The sequence below is a fragment of the Oncorhynchus clarkii genome, chromosome 19, assembly GCF_045791955.1.
Source record: "Oncorhynchus clarkii lewisi isolate Uvic-CL-2024 chromosome 19, UVic_Ocla_1.0, whole genome shotgun sequence".
Taxonomy (NCBI): domain Eukaryota; kingdom Metazoa; phylum Chordata; class Actinopteri; order Salmoniformes; family Salmonidae; genus Oncorhynchus; species Oncorhynchus clarkii.
The window spans coordinates 63,909,745-63,928,436 of NC_092165.1; the positions used below are offsets into that span (position 1 = coordinate 63,909,745).

At 48.1% G+C, this 18,692-nt stretch overlaps 1 protein-coding gene across 2 annotated transcripts in view; it reads left to right on the forward strand.

Moving 5' to 3' along the window:
* The first annotated feature begins 381 nt into the window (after positions 1-381).
* Positions 382-18,692, forward strand: part of LOC139374405 (rab11 family-interacting protein 5-like) — a 52,405-nt gene continuing 34,094 nt past the window's right edge. Inside the window, exon 1 of one of the 2 annotated variants that reach the window (XM_071115456.1) lies at positions 382-1,072. In XM_071115456.1, coding sequence (XP_070971557.1) covers positions 687-1,072 — 386 coding nt within the window. In that variant the 5' untranslated portion in view covers positions 382-686. The remainder of the gene's footprint in view (positions 1,073-18,692) is intronic. The other variant, XM_071115457.1, reaches the window with a different exon arrangement.

An 18,692-nucleotide genomic window follows, 5' to 3' on the forward strand; every position in this document is an offset into this window, starting at 1 on the left:
TATCATATTACTAGAGATTCTGATAAACTGAGCCTCGGGTATTGTGGTGGAAGCTGTTTTCTACTACCCTCTTCCTGTAGAGAGAGGATAAAGGCGTGACATTGGCACTGCCTTGGTTTCAACCATAGAGAATGATAGAGAAAACATCCTTATATAGTTCTATTATGGCGTCTGTAAGTGCATGGGAAACGCCAATGAGGCAATCTCCATTTTAAAGGAGTCCATTTTTTTATTTTATTTTTACGATTGGCTGATCCCTCCTGGTGAGCCAATGAAGTTGAAATGTCCCACCCAGTTGAAATGGTGGAAGCCCTCAATGGTGCTGCGCATTTTGACGACGGCCTTTTTGCCACTAGAGACCTCTATCATTGTCTATGGTTTGAACAATTCTGACTGCAGAGAGGGGGACGCGGAGACGCGCGTCGTACCGTCGATAGCCTTATTAGCATAGCCGAGCATACGCCACGATACACATGCTGGGGCAACGAACAGTGAAGACACTACAGACAGACCGGACAATACCGACAACTTAAAGGATACAATAATGCCGAGCCGTCCACCCCGCGACTAGGCTGGACGGCTAGCGGTGCATCTCTGAGAGACGCTGAGGGAAACGGCAGGGGTATCCTCCCATTTCCACGTTTACATTTGAGCCTGTCCTCACTCTCTGTTGTGTTTCTTTGGACATGTCCTCGCTAAATATAGACTACGACGAAGACCAGAGATGGGTTCCTACACACGTCCAGGTCACCGTTCTGCGGGGCAGGGGCTTGCGGGCGAAGGGCAAACACGGTACCAGCGACGTCTACACCATTATCCAGGTGGGCAAGGAGAAATACTCCACTTGTGTTCTGGAAAAGACCACTGTTCCCGAATGGAAGGAGGAATGTTCTTTCGAGTTGTTACCGGGTGTTCTGGAGCAGGTTGGTGACGGGGGCGCATACCCCCCCGGGAGCAGCGACTTGGTCCTGACGGTGATGCACCGGGCGCTCATGGGACTGGACGTGTTTCTGGGCCAAGCCGTGATCCACCTGGATAAGGTGTTTCAGGACAGAATATGCATGAAAAACGAGTAGGTTTCATTTTTTTGAGGTTTGAAGTCTTTTTGCTGTATATTCCATTTGATTTCAGCGCTTCAGGGAAACAAGAGAACACCGGCCCTGTCCTGCATGGTGGTCTGTTCTAGAAACAGTCTCGCAGTGTATCAAAGAGAGAGATTTTTTTTTTAACTCCCAAAGCCTTGCATTGTACGACAACATTAGTCAACTTTACGTTTCTTTTAATGGGGTTTAGAGGGTTTATTCTAAAGTTGACTTCTATAAACACAACAACTGTCAGATCATTCTGCAGCTTCAACCCAGGGCCTCTGCACTACCAGACACGCCCTCTACATGCAGCCAGACATCACAACTAGTTTGTCAAACAGACTATGAAGAGGGGACTATGTTATTTGATAACACGGCTGTCTAGAATGGCTAATACTTTTCAGGCTGTGTAAGGCTACATGAGGTTAGCCTACAGAGCTGGGCTATGATGAGGGAGGTTAGCCTACAGAGCTGGGCTATGATGAGGGAGGTTAGCCTACAGAGCTGGGCTATGATGAGGGAGGTTAGCCTACAGAGCTGGACTATGATGAGGGAGGTTAGACTACAGAGCTGGGCTATGATGAGGGAGGTTAGCCTACAGAGCTGGGCTATGATGAGGGAGGTTAACCTACAGAGCTGGGCTATGATGAGGGAGGTTAGCCTACAGAGCTGGACTATGATGAGGGAGGTTAGCCTACAGAGCTGGGCTATGATGAGGGAGGTTGGCCTACAGAGCTGTGCTATGATGAGGGAGGTTAGCCTACAGAGCTGGGCTATGATGAGGGAGGTTAGACTACAGAGCTGTGCTATGATGAGGGAGGTTAGCCTACAGAGCTGGGCTATGGTGAGGGAGGTTAGCCTACAGAGCTGGACTATGATGAGGGAGGTTAGCCTACAGAGGTGAGCTATGATGAGGGAGGTTAGCCTACAGAGCTGGCCTGAGGGAGGTTAGCCTACAGAGCTGGGCTGAGGGAGGTTAGCCTACAGAGCTTGGTTAGGCTACAGGAGGTTAGCCTACATAACTGGGCTATGATGAGGGAGGTTAGGCTACAGGAGGTTAGCCTCCAGAGTTGGGCTAGGCTACATGATGCTAGCCTACAGAACTGGGCTATGATGAGGGAGGTTAGGCTACAGGAGGTTAGCCAACAGAGCTGGGCAATGGTGAGGGAGGCTAGCCTACAGAACTGGGCTATGATGAGGGAGGTTAGGCTCCAGGAGGTTAGCCTAAAGAGCTGGGCTATGATCAGGGAGGTTAGGCTACAAGAGGTTAACCTACAGAGCTGGGCTATGATGAGGGAGGTTAGCCTACAGAGCTGGGCTATGATGAGGGAGGTTAGCCTACAGAGGTGAGCTATGATGAGGGAGGTTAGCCTACAGAGGTGAGCTATGATGAGGGAGGTTAGACTACAGAGCTGGGCTATGATGAGGGAGGTTAGCCTACAGAGCTGGGCTATGATGAGGGAGGTTAGACTACAGAGCTGGGCTATGATGAGGGAGGTTAGCCTACAGAGCTGGGCTATGATGAGGGAGGTTAGCCTACAGAGCTGGGCTATGATGAGGGAGGTTAGCCTACAGAGCTGGGCTATGATGAGGGAGGTTAGCCTACAGAGCTGGACTATGATGAGGGAGGTTAGCCTACAGAGCTGGGCTATGATGAGGGAGGTTAGTCTACAGAGGTGAGCTATGATGAGGGGGGTTAGCCTACAGAGCTGGGCTATGATGAGGGGGGTTAGACTACAGAGCTGGGCTATGATGAGGGAGGTTAGACTACAGAGCTGGGCTATGATGAGGGAGGTTAGACTACAGAGCTGGGCTATGATGAGGGAGGTTAGCCTACAGAGCTGGGCTATGATGAGGGAGGTTAGACTACAGAGCTGGACTGAGGGTGGTCTGCTTTTCTTACCGGAAATGTGGTCCTAATTCTGTTCTTCTATGCAGAGAGTAATTCTAAATTCCAGAGGTGGAATAACATGTTATTCTCTGTAGTCTGTATTGTGGCCCCAGGCAGGACTATGGCAGGATGTGAAATTACTGGGGATTAGAGTTTGTCCCAGTTCTCAGGATAATCCACTGGTCTCATGGCCTGAAAGCTCTGATTGGCATCCCAAATGGCACGCTATTTAGTTTATAGCGGAATACTGTTGACCAGGGCCCGTGGGGGGTGGGGCCTGACCAGGGCCCGTGGGGGGTGGAGCCTGACCAGGACCCGTGGGAGGGATGGAGCCTGACCAGGACCCATGGGGGGGATGGAGCCTGACCAGGACCCATGGGGAGGATGGAGCCTGACCACGGCCCGTGGGGGGGATGGACCCTGAACAGGGCCCGTGGGGAGGATGGAGCCTGACCAGGGCCCGTTGGGGATGGAGCCTGACCAGGACCCATGGGGGGGATGGAGCCTGACCAGGACCCATGGGGGGGATGGAGCCTGACCAGGACCCATGGGGAGGATGGAGCCTGACCAGGGCTCGTGGGGGGGATGGAGCCTGACCAGGACCCGTGGGTGGGATGGATCCTCTGTGTTGTTGGAGCCTATTTACAACATAGTGTTGTTGTAAAGCCTATCCTTCCTTCGATGGATCACAGACAGAGTGCTGTAGTTTAGTGATGAACAGCGAAGAACTCCCTCTATGAACATTCCAGTAATATTGTCACCTCCCATTCAGTTATTTGTGCTCAGGCCTGTCATATCAGCTGTCCACTGTTTGAGGAGTTTTGGTCACTAATTTAGGAGACCATTCGTTGTGAAAAGCTGACGTCTTGTTTTTGACATGTCATTGACTACACACCGATGGACTTTAAGATAAATATGTAGACAAACCTTTTATACAGTGGTCTGTTAGGCTGGTAGACAAACCTTTTATACAGTGGTCTGTTAGTTTGGTATCTGGGTAGCAGTGTCTCTTTCTGCATATGTTAACATATGATAGAAGTCCATAGGAAGGATATCTGAATGATGAGGGGAAACCTCTCTCTTTCTTGTCCCTTCAGTCTGTCCGTCCTTGTAAACAACATTACAGAATGTGCAGGCTGTACCATTTACCACAACTGGAGATGAAATGTAGCCTGGTTCGGGATCTGTTTGTGCTCATTGTGATTTGGGAATCACAATTGGCCCAGCGTCGTCCTGGTTTGGCCTGGGGTAGGCTGTCATTGTAAATAAGAATGTGTTCTTGTTTGTGTCACGTTTGGCATGACAATCAGTAACAGACTGGCATTCAGGCTACATGAAATGGCACGAGAGGATAATCCTAAAGAGTTTATTGAGAGGTCAGTTGTCATTGTTGTGCATAGTTGTAGTGACGACCCGGGCGTGCCTCATACTATTAGCTGATAGACGTAGTGACGACCCGGGCCTGTCTCATACTATTAGGTGATAGACGTAGTGACGACCCGGGCCTGCCTCATACTATTAGGTGATAGACGTAGTGACGACCCGGGCCTGTCTCATACTATTAGGTGATAGACGTAGTGACGACCCGGGCCTGCCTCATACTATTAGGTGATAGACGTAGTGATGACCTGGGCCTGTCTCATACTATTAGGTGATAGACGTAGTGACGACCCGGGCCTGCCTCATACTATTAGGTGATAGACGTAGTGACGACCCGGGCCTGTCTCATACTATTAGGTGATAGACGTAGTGACGACCCGGGCCTGTCTCATACTATTAGGTGATAGACGTAGTGACGACCCGGGCCTGCCTCATACTATTAGGTGATAGACGTAGTGACGACCCGGGCCTGCCTCATACTATTAGGTGATAGACGTAGTGACGACCCGGGCCTGTCTCATACTATTAGGTGATAGACGTAGTGACGACCCGGGCCTGCCTCATACTATTAGGTGATAGACGTAGTGACGACCCGGGCCTGCCTCATACTATTAGGTGATAGACGTAGTGACGACCCGGGCCTGCCTCATACTATTAGGTGATAGACGTAGTGACGACCCGGGCCTGCCTCATACTATTAGGTGATAGACGTAGTGACGACCCGGGCCTGCCTCATACTATTAGGTGATAGACGTAGTGACGACCCGGGCCTGCCTCATACTATTAGGTGATAGACGTAGTGACGACCCGGGCCTGCCTCATACTATTAGGTGATAGACGTAGTGACGACCCGGGCCTGTCTCATACTATTAGGTGATAGACGTAGTGACGACCCGGGCCTGCCTCATACTATTAGGTGATAGACGTAGTGACGACCCGGGCCTGTCTCATACTATTAGGTGATAGACGTAGTGACGACCCGGGCCTGTCTCATACTATTAGGTGATAGACGTAGTGACGACCCGGGCCTGTCTCATACTATTAGGTGATAGACGTAGTGACGACCCGGGCCTGCCTCATACTATTAGGTGATAGACGTAGTGACGACCCGGGCCTGCCTCATACTATTAGGTGATAGACGTAGTGACGACCCGGGCCTGCCTCATACTATTAGGTGATAGACGTAGTGACGACCCGGGCCTGCCTCATACTATTAGGTGATAGACGTAGTGACGACCCGGGCCTGCCTCATACTATTAGGTGATAGACGTAGTGACGACCCGGGCCTGCCTCATACTATTAGGTGATAGACGTAGTGACGACCCGGGCCTGTCTCATACTATTAGGTGATAGACGTAGTGACGACCCGGGCCTGTCTCATACTATTAGGTGATAGACGTAGTGACGACCCGGGCCTGTCTCATACTATTAGGTGATAGACGTAGTGACGACCCGGGCCTGCCTCATACTATTAGGTGATAGACGTAGTGACGACCCGGGCCTGCCTCATACTATTAGGTGATAGACGTAGTGACGACCCGGGCCTGTCTCATACTATTAGGTGATAGACGTAGTGACGACCCGGGCCTGCCTCATACTATTAGGTGATAGACGTAGTGACGACCCGGGCCTGCCTCATACTATTAGGTGATAGACGTAGTGACGACCCGGGCCTGCCTCATACTATTAGGTGATAGACGTAGTGACGACCCGGGCCTGCCTCATACTATTAGGTGATAGACGTAGTGACGACCCGGGCCTGCCTCATACTATTAGGTGATAGACGTAGTGACGACCCGGGCCTGCCTCATACTATTAGGTGATAGACGTAGTGACGACCCGGGCCTGCCTCATACTATTAGGTGATAGACGTAGTGATGACCCGGGCCTGTCTCATACTATTAGGTGATAGACGTAGTGACGACCCGGGCCTGTCTCATACTATTAGGTGATAGACGTAGTGACGACCCGGGCCTGCCTCATACTATTAGGTGATAGACGTAGTGACGACCCGGGCCTGCCTCATACTATTAGGTGATAGACGTAGTGACGACCCGGGCCTGCCTCATACTATTAGGTGATAGACGTAGTGACAACCCGGGCCTGCCTCATACTATTAGGTGATAGACGTAGTGTCGACCCGGGCCTGCCTCATACTATTAGGTGATAGACGTAGTGACGACCCGGGCCTGTCTCATACTATTAGGTGATAGACGTAGTGATGACCCGGGCCTGTCTCATACTATTAGGTGATAGACGTAGTGACGACCCGGGCCTGCCTCATACTATTAGGTGATAGACGTAGTGACGACCCGGGCCTGTCTCATACTATTAGGTGATAGACGTAGTGACGACCCGGGCCTGCCTCATACTATTAGGTGATAGACGTAGTGACGACCCGGGCCTGCCTCATACTATTAGGTGATAGACGTAGTGACGACCCGGGCCTGCCTCATACTATTAGGTGATAGACGTAGTGACGACCCGGGCCTGTCTCATACTATTAGGTGATAGACGTAGTGATGACCCGGGCCTGTCTCATACTATTAGGTGATAGACGTAGTGACGACCCGGGCCTGCCTCATACTATTAGGTGATAGACGTAGTGACGACCCGGGCCTGTCTCATACTATTAGGTGATGATACGACCCGGGCCTGCCTCATACTATTAGGTGTGAGTGACGACCCGGGCCTGTCTCATACTATTAGGTGATAGACGTAGTGACGACCCGGGCCTGCCTCATACTATTAGGTGATAGACGTAGTGACGACCCGGGCCTGCCTCATACTATTAGGTGATAGACGTAGTGACGACCCGGGCCTGCCTCATACTATTAGGTGATAGACGTAGTGACGACCCGGGCCTGCCTCATACTATTAGGTGATAGACGTAGTGACGACCCGGGCCTGCCTCATACTATTAGGTGATAGACGTAGTGATGACCCGGGCCTGCCTCATACTATTAGGTGATAGACGTAGTGACGACCCGGGCCTGTCTCATACTATTAGGTGATAGACGTAGTGACGACCCGGGCCTGCCTCATACTATTAGGTGATAGACGTAGTGACGACCCGGGCCTGCCTCATACTATTAGGTGATAGACGTAGTGACGACCCGGGCCTGTCTCATACTATTAGGTGATAGACGTAGTGACGACCCGGGCCTGCCTCATACTATTAGGTGATAGACGTAGTGACGACCCGGGCCTGTCTCATACTATTAGGTGATAGACGTAGTGACGACCCGGGCCTGCCTCATACTATTAGGTGATAGACGTAGTGACGACCCGGGCCTGCCTCATACTATTAGGTGATAGACGTAGTGACGACCCGGGCCTGCCTCATACTATTAGGTGATATAAAGTGCATTCGGAAAGTTTTCAGACCCCTTTTCTTTTCCCACATTTTGTTGTGTTACACCCTTATTGTAAAATTACTTTTAAAAATCCTCAACCTACACACAATACCCCATAATAACGAAGTGAAACGGGTTTTTAGAAAGTTTAGCAAATGTAATGTAAGGTTTAACATTATTTTTTCATTATTCATACTCTTTGCTATGAGACTCTAAATTGAGCTTCAGTGCATCCTGTTTCCATTGATCATCCTTGAGATGTTTCTACAACTTGATTGGAGTCCACCTGTGGTAAATTCAATTGATTGGACATGATTTGGAAGGTCGAAGGAATTGTCCGTAGAGTTCTTAACTGACTAGCCTGGTTTTAAATTGAGAGACGAGTTCGTAGAGTTCTTAACTGACCATAATATTCTCTTGTCTGACCGCTTGATGATGACCAGTTTCTCACACGACTGGCCTATCTGGGTGATGTTTTTATCGCCTGAATGATCTGAATCTAGGATTACAGGGACTCTCCACAACTATATTCAATGTGCGGGATAAAATTGATAAAATCGAGGCTATGATTAGGAAGTTGGAGCTCTTCTCTGTCTACATTAACAAGGACAACACACAGGTCTTTCCATCATTGTGTGATTTTTGTTGTTGTTTTTGCGTGCATATTAACTCAATTTCATCAGAAGCCACTGACAGATTTCCTGATAGGGCTGCGCTCAGTGTATCCTGCCTTGGCAAATCGTGCTGTTAAGACACTGATGCCCTTTACAACCACGTGCCGATGTGAGAGCGGATTCTCGGCCCTCACTAGCATGAAAACTAAATACAGGCACAGACTGTGTGTGGAAAATGATTTAAGACTGAGACTCTCTCCAATACAACCCAACATTGCAGAGTTATGTGCATCCTTTCAAGCACACACTTCTCATTAACCTGTGGTGAGTTATTCACAATTTTCTATGAAGAAATACTGTTTTATATATAAGATGGTTTAATAAAGAGCAAAATGATTGATTATTATTATTTTATTATTTGTGCCCTGGTCCTATAAGAGCTCTTTGTCACTTCCCACGAGCCGGGTTGTGGCAAAAAAAAACACACTCATTCTTATGTTCAATTAATCTGTGTGTGTGTGGCAGGCTTACAATGATGTCAAAAAAACTACATTTGAAGGTGTGCTGACCCTGGTGCTAGAGGGGGTACAGCTGGAGGTTGAATGTTTGAAGGGTTACGGGACTATGAACAGTTTGGGAACCACTGGTTTAGAGAATAAGAGGGCGGAGGATGTTGTAGATGGTTTATAGAATGAGGGAGGAGGAGGATGTTGTAGATGGTTTATAGAATGAGGGAGAGGAGGATGTTGTAGATGGTTTATAGAATGAGGGAGGAGGAGGATGTTGTAGATGGTTTATAGAATGAAGGAGAGGAGGAAAGAGGAGGATGTTGTAGATGGTTTATAGAATGAGGGAGAGGAGGATGTTGTAGATGGTTTATAGAATGAGGGAGAGGAGGATGTTTTAGATGGTTTATAGAATGAGAGAGAGGAGGATGTTGTAGATGGTTTATAGAATGAGGGAGGAGGATGTTATAGATGGTTTATAGGATGAGGGAGAGGAGGATGTTATAGATGGTTTATAGAATGAGGGAGATGAGGAAGGAGGAGGATGTTGTAGATGGTTTATAGAATGAGGGAGGAGAGGATGTTATAGATGGTTTATAGAATGAGGGAGATGAGGAAGGAGGAGGATGTTGTAGATGGTTTATAGAATGAGGGAGGAGGATGTTGTAGATGATTTATAGAATGAGGGAGGAGGATGTTTTAGATGATTTATAGAATGAGGGAGAGTAGGAAGGAGGGGGATGTTGTAGATGGTTTATATAAGGAGGGAAGAGGATGTTGTAGATGGTTTATAGAAGGAGGAGGATGTTGTAGATGATTTATAGAATGAGGGAGGAGGATGTTTTAGATGATTTATAGAATGAGGGAGAGTAGGAAGGAGGGGGATGTTGTAGATGGTTTATATAAGGAGGGAAGAGGATGTTGTAGATGGTTTATAGAAGGAGGAGGATGTTGTAGATGTACGTGCTGCTCTATATGCATCATGCAGAACAGAACGATGCAATGCATCTTCATAGTGCAGGTTGAGGTCGAGAGAGATGTAGTTTATTAATCAATCCTGTCTGTCTGTCCTCCATTTCTAGACTGCTTAACAACATGAACTAGCATTTGCAATTAACTAGCCAGTCTTTTGAAAGACTTGACCACTAGTCCATTACATGATATAACATAACTAACTATATTGTGAGAGTGGTGAACAGTAGTTAACTAGTTTAACTAGGCAAGTCAGTGAAGAACAAATTCTTATTTATAATGACGGCCTACACCGGCCAAACCTGGACGACGCTGGGCCAATGGTGCAGCGCCCTACGGGACTCCCGGTTACGGCCGGCTGGGATACAGCCTGGATAGTAGTGGGGGAGGGGCTCTCATCACATCCAGATGTGGAATGTGTTTCTCCTCCCATGTCCATTGTGGTTTCTGACTTTACAGCCTGTCCCACTGAGGAGGCTGTAGTTTACAGCCTGTCCCGCTGAGGAGGCTGTAGTTTACAGCCTGTCCTGGTGAGGAGGCTGTAGTTTACAGCCTGTCCTGGTGAGGAGGCTGTAGTTTACAGCCTGTCCCGCTGAGGAGGCTGTAGTTTACAGCCTGTCCCGCTGAGGAGGCTGTAGTTTACAGCCTGTCCCGCTGAGGAGGCTGTAGTTTACAGCCTGTCCCGCTGAGGAGGCTGTAGTTTACAGCCTGTCCCGCTGAGGAGGCTATAGTTTACAGCCTGTCCCGCTGAGGAGGCTGTAGTTTACAGCCTGTCCCGCTGAGGAGGCTGTAGTTTACAGCCTGTCCCGCTGAGGAGGCTGTAGTTTACAGCCTATTGCCTTCATAGTGTACTACTCTGGTCAACTATACTGTATAGGACTCTGGTCAACAGTAGGGCACTATACTGTAGAGGACTCTGGTCAACAGTAGGGCACTATACTGTAAAGGACTCTGGTCAACAGTAGGGCACTATACTGTAAATGACTCTGTTCACCAGTAGGGCACTATACTGTATAGGACTGGTTAACAGTAGGGCACTATAAAGGGAGCCATTTGGGACGGAGACGTGAGGTCTCCAGCTCTGCTTACTCCAAGAACAATGTAAAACTACTGTACCTACAGGACTACAGGATATCTGACTGATCCTACTGTTCTACCAACCCCTGACTGATCCTACTGTTCTACCAACCCCTGCTATACAGAGTGAGGTGGAAGCAGTATGTCTGACTGATCCTACTGTTCTACCAACCCCTGCTATACAGAGTGAGGTGGAAGCAGTATGTCTGACTGATCCTACTGTTCTACCAACCCCTGCTATACAGAGTGAGGTGGAAGCAGTATGTCTGACTGATCCTACTGTTCTACCAACCCCTGCTATACAGAGTGAGGTGGAAGCAGTATGTCTGACTGATCCTACTGTTCTACCAACCCCTGACTGATCCTACTGTTCTACCAACCCTGCTATACAGAGTGAGGTGGAAGCAGTATGTCTGACTGATCCTACTGTTCTACCAACCCCTGACTGATCCTACTGTTCTACCAACCCCTGCTATACAGAGTGAGGTGGAAGCAGTATGTCTGACTGATCCTACTGTTCTACCAACCCCTGACTGATCCTACTGTTCTACCAACCCCTGCTATACAGAGTGAGGTGGAAGCAGTATGTCTGACTGATCCTACTGTTCTACCAACCCCTGCTATACAGAGTGAGGTGGAAGCAGTATGTCTGACTGATCCAACTGTTCTACCAACCCCTGCTATACAGAGTGAGGTGGAAGCAGTATGTCTGACTGAACCTACTGTTCTACCAACCCCTGCTATACAGAGTGAGGTGGAAGCAGTATGTCTGACTGATCCTACTGTTCTACCAACCCCTGCTATACAGAGTGAGGTGGAAGCAGTATGTCTGACTGATCCTACTGTTCTACCAACCCCTGACTGATCTTACTGTTCTACCAACCCTGCTATACAGAGTGAGGTGGAAGCAGTATGTCTGACTGAACCTACTGTTCTACCAACCCCTGCTATACAGAGTGAGGTGGAAGCAGTATGTCTGACTGATCTTACTGTTCTACCAACCCCTGCTATACAGAGTGAGGTGGAAGCAGTATGTCTGACTGAACCTACTGTTCTACCAACCCCTGCTATACAGAGTGAGGTGGAAGCAGTATGTCTGACTGATCCTACTGTTCTACCAACCCCTGACTGATCTTACTGTTCTACCAACCCTGCTATACAGAGTGAGGTGGAAGCAGTATGTCTGACTGAACCTACTGTTCTACCAACCCCTGCTATACAGAGTGAGGTGGAAGCAGTATGTCTGACTGATCCTACTGTTCTACCAACCCCTGCTATACAGAGTGAGGTGGAAGCAGTATGTCTGACTGATCCTACTGTTCTACCAACCCCTGCTATACAGAGTGAGGTGGAAGCAGTATGTCTGACTGATCCTACTGTTCTACCAACCCCTGACTGATCCTACTGTTCTACCAACCCCTGCTATACAGAGTGAGGTGGAAGCAGTATGTCTGACTGATCTTACTGTTCTACCAACCCCTGCTATACAGAGTGAGGTGGAAGCAGTATGTCTGACTGAACCTACTGTTCTACCAACCCCTGCTATACAGAGTGAGGTGGAAGCAGTATGTCTGACTGATCCTACTGTTCTACCAACCCCTGCTATACAGAGTGAGGTGGAAGCAGTATGTCTGACTGATCCAACTGTTCTACCAACCCCTGCTATACAGAGTGAGGTGGAAGCAGTATGTCTGACTGATCCTACTGTTCTACCAACCCCTGACTGATCCTACTGTTCTACCAACCCCTGCTATACAGAGTGAGGTGGAAGCAGTATGTCTGACTGATCCTACTGTTCTACCAACCCCTGCTATACAGAGTGAGGTGGAAGCAGTATGTCTGACTGATCCTACTGTTCTACCAACCCCTGACTGATCCTACTGTTCTACCAACCCTGCTATACAGAGTGAGGTGGAAGCAGTATGTCTGACTGATCTTACTGTTCTACCAACCCCTGCTATACAGAGTGAGGTGGAAGCAGTATGTCTGACTGATCCTACTGTTCTACCAACCCCTGACTGAACCTACTGTTCTACCAACCCCTGACTGATCCTACTGTTCTACCAACCCCTGACTGATCCTACTGTTCTACCAACCCCTGACTGATCCTACTGTTCTACCAACCCCTGCTATACAGAGTGAGGTGGAAGCAGTATGTCTGACTGATCCTACTGTTCTACCAACCCCTGACTGATCCTACTGTTCTACCAACCCCTGCTATACAGAGTGAGGTGGAAGCAGTATGTCTGACTGATCCTACTGTTCTACCAACCCTGCTATACAGAGTGAGGTGGAAGCAGTATGTCCGACTGATCTTACTGTTCTACCAACCCCTGACTGATCCTACTGTTCTACCAACCCCTGCTATACAGAGTGAGGTGGAAGCAGTATGTCTGACTGATCTTACTGTTCTACCAACCCTGACTGATCCTACTGTTCTACCAACCCTGCTATACAGAGTGAGGTGGAAGCAGTATGTCCGACTGATCTTACTGTTCTACCAACCCCTGACTGATCCTACTGTTCTACCAACCCCTGCTATACAGAGTGAGGTGTTAGTTTGTTATGGGCCAGACCCAGTTGATAGTTAGTTTGCTATGGGCCAGACCCAGTTGATAGTTGAAGTTAGTTTGCTATGGGCCAGACCCAGTTGATAATTAGTTTGCTATGGGCCAGACCCAGTTGATAGTTAGTTTGCTATGGGCCAGACCTAGTTGATAGTTAGTTTGCTATGGGCCAGACCCAGTTGATAGTTAGTTTGCTATGGGCCAGACCCAGTTGATAGTTAGTTTGTTATGGGCCAGACCCAGTTGATAGTTGAAGTTAGTTTGCTATGGGCCAGACCCAGTTGATAATTAGTTTGCTATGGGCCAGACCCAGTTGATAGTTAGTTTGCTATGGGCCAGACCCAGTTGATAGTTAGTTTGCTATGGGCCAGACCCAGTTGATAGTTAGTTTGCTATGGGCTAGACCCAGTTGATAGTTAGTTTGCTATGGGCCAGACCCAGTTGATAGTTGAAATTATTTGCAGCCGGGAAACGCCAATTTAATTTATAGAATTTAATTTATTTTTTGCTATTTTTATCTAGTTGGCAATAGAAGTAACTTTTATATTTGTTTTAGATATAATTTAGATGAACCAGATGAGACATGAAGATGTTATTGTAATTAAAATTAAACACTTCCTCTCAAAAGTGCATACGAACATTTTAAAGACAAGTTTCATGCAATTCTATTCATTTTGCCATGGGGCAATGATACATTTTTGCAGTTTTTAAAGTGAATTTCCTGCAATTTTACACATTTCTCCATGGGCGGTGAGAAATGTTTGCACTTTTACAGCAAATCTGCAATTCTACACATTTTGCCGTGTTAATTACATCTGTGCACGAGTGACTAACAAAATCAAAGGGGGCCCCTGTAGGTCAGGCAATCTAAAAATTGTTACTTGATTTTATTAAAACAGGGTGTGTCTATGGAAAAATACACACAAATAATTCAATAGTGGAACATTTCCACATTTCCCCTTAGTTAAATACCTCTGGATGCTGCTCATTAGTGGCAGTTATATTTGCATTTATTAAACTATCTCTGTTAGACGGGCTGTAGCGTCAATGTTAAACCGCGACGCCCAGTGAATGGTAGTTTTCTCCCTTCGGTGTGGATCAGAGAGGGAGTGAGGAGCCTGCGTCCCAATTGGCACCCTGTTCCTTATAAAGTGCACGTCAGAAGTAGTGCACTATAAAGGGAAAAGTGCTATTTGGCACGCAGACAGGAGATGGTCTCGGATGGGGAGATGGGGACAGGGTGGAGTGTTGTGGTTTCCTGTTTTAGGGAGATTCCGGAACAGATGGGGGAGTGTTTTACAATCTGTCTGTACAGACTCCCAGAAATGCCCAGGAGCAGGCAGCCCCATACCCGTCCTTCTGCCCCACACCCATCCTTCTGCCCCACACGCGTGCTTCTGCCCCACTACAGACCTGTACTGTCTCCTGTGTGTCTGCCCCATACCCGTCCTTCTGCCCCACTACAGACCTATACTGTCTCTCCTGTGTGTCTGACCCATACCCGTCCTTCTGCTCCACTACAGACCTGTACTGTCTCTCCTGTGTGTCTGCCCCATACCCGTCCTTCTGCCCCACTACAGACCTGTACTGTCTCTCTCCTGTGTGTCTGCCCCATACCCGTCCTTCTGCCCCACTACAGACCTGTACTGTCTCTCCTATGTGTCTGCCCCATACCCGTCCTTCTGCTCCACTACAGACCTGTACTGTCTCTCCTGTGTGTCTGCCCCATACCCGTCCTTCTGCCCCACTACAGACCTGTACTGTCTCTCCTGTGTGTCTACCCCATACCCGTCCTTCTGCTCCACTACAGACCTGTACTGTCTCTCCTGTGTGTCTGCCCCATACCCGTCCTTCTGCCCCACTACAGACCTGTACTGTCTCTCCTGTGTGTCTGCCCCATACCCGTCCTTCTGCTCCACTACAGACCTGTACTGTCTCTCCTGTGTGTCTGCCCCATACCCGTCCTTCTGCCCCACTACAGACCTGTACTGTCTCTCTCCTGTGTGTCTGCCCCATACCCATCCTTCTGCCCCACTACAGACCTATACTGTCTCTCCTGTGTGTCTGCCCCATACCCGTCCTTCTGCCCCACTACAGACCTATACTGTCTCTCCTGTGTGTCTGACCCATACCCGTCCTTCTGCCCCACTACAGACCTGTACTGTCTCTCTCCTGTGTGTCTGCCCCATACCCATCCTTCTGCTCCACTACAGACCTGTACTGTCTCTCCTGTGTGTCTGCCCCATACCCGTCCTTCTGCCCCACTACAGACCTGTACTGTCTCTCTCCTGTGTGTCTGCCCATACCCGTCCTTCTGCCCCACACCCATCCTTCTGCCCCACACGCGTGCTTCTGCCCCACTACAGACCTGTACTGTCTCTCTCCTGTGTGTCTGCCCCATACCCGTCCTTCTGCCCCACACCCATCCTGCTGCCCCACACGCGTGCTTCTGCCCCACTACAGACCTGTACTGTCTCTCCTGTGTGTCTGCCCCATACCCGTCCTTCTGCTCCACTACAGACATGTACTGTCTCTCTCCTGTGTGTCTGCCCCATACCCATCCTTCTGCCCCACTACAGACCTATACTGTCTCTCCTGTGTGTCTGCCCCATACCCGTCCTTCTGCCCCACTACAGACCTATACTGTCTCTCCTGTGTGTCTGACCCATACCCGTCCTTCTGCCCCACTACAGACCTGTACTGTCTCTCTCCTGTGTGTCTGCCCCATACCCATCCTTCTGCTCCACTACAGACCTGTACTGTCTCTCCTGTGTGTCTGCCCCATACCCGTCCTTCTGCCCCACTACAGACCTGTACTGTCTCTCTCCTGTGTGTCTGCCCATACCCGTCCTTCTGCCCCACACCCATCCTTCTGCCCCACACGCGTGCTTCTGCCCCACTACAGACCTGTACTGTCTCTCTCCTGTGTGTCTGCCCCATACCCGTCCTTCTGCCCCACACCCATCCTGCTGCCCCACACGCGTGCTTCTGCCCCACTACAGACCTGTACTGTCTCTCCTGTGTGTCTGCCCCATACCCGTCCTTCTGCTCCACTACAGACATGTACTGTCTCTCTCCTGTGTGTCTGACCCATACCCGTCCTTCTGCTCCACTACAGACCTGTACTGTCTCTCTCCTGTGTGTCTGCCCCATACCCGTCCTTCTGCCCCACTACAGACCTATACTGTCTCTCCTGTGTGTTCCAGTTCCAAAACTATTTGCCTTAACAAGCAGTTCTACTTTCGATTACATTTGAGTTTTGTGAGTTTTTGAAAAACATTTTATTCAAGCATCACATGATTCTATGCAGCTGCAAGGCCACAAATAGACTATGCAGCTTTATTTTGCACATAGCAAAGATTGCAACTATTTGAACAACATGGAGAACAGAAGCTGTAGACCATGTTGATCCACACTCAAGTATAATTTGTTTGCGCTTTTATTGAAAATGAAACACAGAAATATCTCATTCATTCAATAAGTAGGAAATCCGGAATCCTCCAACAAGGACTTCTGGAAAAGAAAAAGCATGTTGGGAAACCCTAGTTTCAGATGTTACGGTCGGGAAAAGTATTGTACTGTTTCAGATGTATTGTTAATACCAGGCTATGTTCTGTACTGTTTCAGATGTATTGTTAATACCAGGCTATGTTCTGTACTGTTTCAGATGTATTGTTAATACCAGGCTATGTTCTGTACTGTTTCAGATGTATTGTTAATACCAGGCTATGTTCTGTACTGTTTCAGATGTATTGTTAATACCAGGCTATGTTCTGTACTGTTTCAGATGTATTGTTAATACCAGGCTATGTTCTGTACTGTTTCAGATGTATTGTTAATACCAGGCTATGTTCTGTACTGTTTCAGATGTATTGTTAATACCAGGCTAAGAACTGTCTGGGTGACACTGCTTCTCCAACACGCTTCTCCTTCCTTCCACTGTGCATTATTAAATCAACACAATTTATTATAGAGGCAAAATAATGCTTAGAAACATGATTTCTTATAGCAACAGAACAATGCTTAGAAACATACTGGTACTTGACTCCCCTCTGCCTGTCTCTCTGCCCCTGTATGTCCCCCCCATTCCCTGCGCTTGAGCTAAAGCATGCGTACTACTACTACTAATGCTGTCAGGTGTGTTACTAAACGGATATATAACGTATCTACATTTACAGTTGAAGTCGGAAGTTTACATACACTTAGGTTGCAGTCATTAACTCGTTTTTCAACCACTCCACAAATGTCTTGTTAACAAACAATAGTTTGGGCAAGTTGTTTAGGACATCTACTTTGTGCATGGCATAAGTAATTTTTCCAACAATTGTTTACAGACAGATTATTTCACTTATAATTCACTGTACCACAATTCCAGTGGGTCAGAAGTTTACATGCACTAAGTTGACTGTGCCTTTAAATCAGCTTAGAAAATTCCAGAAAATTATGTCATGGCTTTAGAAGCTTCTGATAGGCTAATTGACATCATTTGAGTGGATGTTTCAAGGCCTACCTTCAAACTCAGTGCCTCCTTGCTTGACACCATGGGAATATCAAAAGAAATCAGCCAAGACCTCCACAAGTCTCGTTCATCCTTGGGAGCAATTTCCAAATGCCTGAAGGTACCACGTTCATCTGTACAAACAATAGTACGCAAGTATAAACACCATGGGACCACGCAGCCGTCATACCGCTGAAGAAGGAGACGTGTTCTGTCTCCTAGGGATGAACGTATTTTGGTGCGAAAAGTGCAAATCAATCCCAGAACAACAGCAAAGGACCTTGTGAAGATGCTGGAGGAAACAGGTACAAAAGTATCTATATCCACAGTAAAAACGAGTCCTATATCGACATAACCCGAAAGGCCGCTCAGCAAGGAAGAAGCCGCTGCTCCAAAACCCCAATAAAAAAGCCAGGCTACGGTTTGCAACTGCACATGGGGACGAAGATCGTACTTTTTGGAGAAATGTCCTCTGGTCTGATGAAACAAAAATAGAACTGTTTGGCCATAATGACCATAATGTCTGGAGGAAAAAGGGGGATGCTTGCAAACCGAAGAACACCATCCCAACCGTGAAGCATGGGGGTGGCAACATCATGTTGTGGGGGTGCTTTGCTGCAGGAGGGACTGGTTTAAGACATCAGTCAGGAAGATAAAGCTTGGTTGCAAATGGGTCTTCCAAATGGACAATGACCCCAAGCATACTTCCAAAGTTGTGGCAAAATGGCTTAAGGACAAGGAGGCCT